The 3,685-nt window shown below is 44.5% G+C and overlaps 1 protein-coding gene across 1 annotated transcript; it reads left to right on the forward strand.

Annotated features, from left to right (window-relative positions):
- Positions 1-791: 791 nt before the first annotated feature.
- On the forward strand, positions 792-3,224 carry LOC310874596 (leucine-rich repeat-containing protein 18-like; the record flags this gene model as incomplete). Its single annotated transcript, XM_083787455.1, has 2 exons — positions 792-1,055; positions 2,703-3,224. 2 exons carry the CDS (start codon positions 792-794, stop codon positions 3,222-3,224), a joined length of 786 nt encoding a protein of 261 aa, XP_083643581.1.
- Between the last annotated feature and the right edge of the window lie 461 nt (positions 3,225-3,685).

Genomic DNA, 3,685 nt, shown 5'->3' on the forward strand with positions numbered 1-3,685 from the left:
TTGATTGCCCGAGTCCCGTGGTGGGAGTTCTGCTCTGGTTTTGGTCAATATTAAGTAGTTCCGGTCATTTTGTGGGGGGCACTGGGGCCACGCAATAAAAGTAAATTAATCCATAAAACGAATGTAATTTGTATTGTTGACCTATTTCTAAAATATTAGCGTGACTTTCGTTCAACTTTGACCCCTCTATCACATGGAACTATGTTTTGGGTGTAGTGATATGGACACAAAAAACATAATTCCGTGTGCTAGAGGGGTAAAAAAATACATTTATAATTTTTTACTGCGTGGCCCCCAGTGCCCCCCACAAAATGACCGGAACTACTTGATATTTCACCAAAACCAGAGCAGAACTCCCACCACGGGACTCTGGCAATCAATTAATACAGTTGCAACCACTATATTAATGGCAAGTATTTCATACAGCTTAAGTTAAAAAAATCTGAACTATCCCTTTAACACCAGCAGTGTTGTGTGTCCACTGACCGGCAAACAGGTTAGATGCCGATATTCAACAGACCAATAGAGTGTAAAATAAATGTATGCTCTGTCTTTCTTCACTATCAAGCCTGAGGCACTTAACCACACAAGTATGGTGGCATAGAGGGAGGGGGAGACCAAAAATAGACCCCCAGAGGACCCCAGTCAACAAAGTATATACTGTAGGCTAGTAGTTATTGAACCCTTTTCATAATTTATAACTGGACAAAAGTAGCAAAAGGGCAGCACCGAAGTAAGACACTTAATAAAACCCTTTGTGAAATGCTGTTGTTCCAACCCCTGACAGCAACATGGCCAAAGGGAAGAAGAAGAAAACAGTGGAGTCTAAAGGGAAGAAGATGACCCTGAAGATGGCCAAAAGCTGCCTAAAGTCTCTGGCGGACGGCTCCAGGTGTCTGGACCTCAGCAACCAGGGCCTCTCCAGCGTGCCAAAGTGCATCGTGAAGCTGTGTGACGTGGAGGAGCTGGACCTGAGCAGGAACGTGCTCCAGAAGCTCCCAGATTTCATAGACAGGTTCGCCAACCTCCGCTCCCTGGATCTGCACAGCAACCATGTGAGTTGTTTTAGCAGGGGGGGTTGTGTGGGTAGAACAACAGTTGATAGGACTAACCAAAAGGAATCGATAATCGTCGATATAATCAATGATGGAATTAATAAAATAATCGACTGATCCCTATTTTTGGCATGTTTATTATTATTATCAGGGCTCATCAATATGTCCGTAAACGGACAAAGTCTGACAGTGTACAAATAGAGCCAAATAGCAAATAATAATATATACACCCAAACACACAAAGTTCACATGTTGGAGCGGTTGTCACCGCTCAAAATAAGTCACATTTGCAGATCTACAAGCTCATATTTCTTTTTAAATTTTTATGTAAATTGTTAAAAGGATCATTGGCTATTATATGACTTAATACCTTATACAGTAAGTGCCCTCTATAACTAAAATGTCAAATTAAATATTGTATTTATTTAATAGATAGTTCATCTTTTACACAAGGATGACAACGCCCGTCGCAATGGGGTGTGCATGATCAGCCTTTTTCTAAAAAATAAAATAAAAACATATTTAAAATATTGAGCACATGCATTCCATACATTCCCCCCAGGGCTGGATCACACATGGATAAATCGACTTGCGACAGGCGTTGATCCACCTTGAGAAAAGATTAACTATTTCTCAAATAAATTAGGTCATTTACTGTAGTTTTAATCTTAGTTATTAAGTACGGTATGTATTAAGGCTTAATAGCCAGGGATTCCTTTAAACTGTGATATTATCAAATGCATATTAGAATACATTCACTGTAGGGTTAGAAACATGCATGTGTTTAATTCAGTCTGACAGAATAAGGAATAAATTCCCGCAGAGACATGGATTAACACCAAGCCCCCAGAGCACCTGGCCAATGTTGAACTGGTCAAAGCAGAGCTTCTGACATGCATAATGTCAGAGGGGATGTGATTGCAAGAGAGGGAAAAGGTTATGTCGGTGTCTTTACCTTATTTTTGAGTGGTGCAACCACTCCTATACAACCAGCAATGTCCGTGTACCTGTATCATGTATAATGTATCATGAGCACGAGTATGTGACTTAATAATACCAGTAGGGGGCGCCAGAAACAGAGAGGGGTATTGCTGTGCCTGCTGCCTGCTAATGAGAGAGAGAGAGGGGTGTGGGGGGGAATTGCACCACTCAGTTCACACAGGTGTGATTTTTCATATACCGGTACCTTGATTTTGCTCTAGATTTTGCCAACCAAGTCTTGGTTGGCAAATCGACAATAATGCAGAAGTAGAGTGTTCTTCCGGGTCCTTCAAAAGCCACAGAGCAACTTCCATTGAAATGAGCAGTGGAGGCGGGGCTGAACACTTAACAACCCGTTAAGACCCGAGGCAGGATAGAGGATCACCGCACAAGCTATTGGGTCAGCATGGAATATTTGTTTTATGAATACATGGCCGATGTTATTTTAAGGAACTTGAAGTTTTTATTATATCGTTGAATCTGAGTCATGACCTGTGTGGTGGTGCCATCTAGTAGTCCTAGTAATTTTCTCTCACCCTTCAATGACCCCTTTCCGGGTCCTTCAAAAGCCACAGAGCGCAACTTCCATTGAAATGAGCAGTGGGGGTGGGGCTGACCGGTTTATGATTTTAACACCCAAATCTTTGGCATTTATCTTTTCCTCAGCTGGAGCACATCCCAGAGTCCATCGGCCGTCTCCAGAGCCTGGTGTCTCTGAACCTGAGCAACAACCGGCTGACCAGCGGCTCTCTGCCCAGCGAGCTGGGCCTCCTGCGCCGGCTCCGCCAGCTCAACCTGGGCCTCAACCGCATCCACCTGGTCCCGTCCTCCTTCGCCGCCCTGAAGGAGCTGCGGCACGTCGGCCTCTTCGACAACCATCTGACGCGCTACCCGGACCACCTGGGGAACCTGCCGCGCCTGGAGCGCCTGAACCTGGACAACAACCCGATCGCGGCGGCGGAGCACGGGCCCCGCAGCGACACGGACGCCATCCGCAGGGCGGAGAGCCTCTACCTGGTGAAGGACAGCTGCCTCTGCGAGGAATGCCTGCAGAAGGTGCAGACGGAGAGGCAGAGGCTGGAGAGCAGGGGGAACGGCAAGCCGGTGTCGTCCAGGTCCAGGGTGACATTTGCCGGGCTGGTGTCGCCCAACTCGGTGGCCCAGCTGGACCAAGAGACGTGGAGATGAAAATTAAGGATGCATTCCTATTTATTTATTTTTTCAACCAAACAGCAGAGATATGCACCTATACAGTAACACCTGTATGGAACTGAAATGCATGATTAGATGAATGAAACACCCCGTTAAGACCCGAGGCAGATTCCATATTTCAAAAACATTCCACGCTGTGAGCTTGTATGTAGATCTGCTATTTTTGAATAGCCAACACTAAAATCTAAAATGGCATTGTTTTCCCAGTTTTAATGGGCTTTTTTTTCCCAGAAATAGTGAAAATAGACGACACTCTCCATCTCACGATGTGATAAGTTGTGAACTTGTAGATCTGCTATTTCCATTTTTTTCTTTTACGATTTATTATGTGTTGTGAACCAGGAGAGGATCACCACACAAGCTATTGGGAGAGTCAGCATGGAATATTTGTTTTATGAATACATGACCGATTTTTTTACTAGTTTGAATTATATCGT

Source organism: Protomyctophum parallelum (assembly GCF_964188405.1).
Source record: "Protomyctophum parallelum genome assembly, chromosome: 17".
Classification (NCBI taxonomy): Eukaryota; Metazoa; Chordata; class Actinopteri; order Myctophiformes; family Myctophidae; genus Protomyctophum; species Protomyctophum parallelum.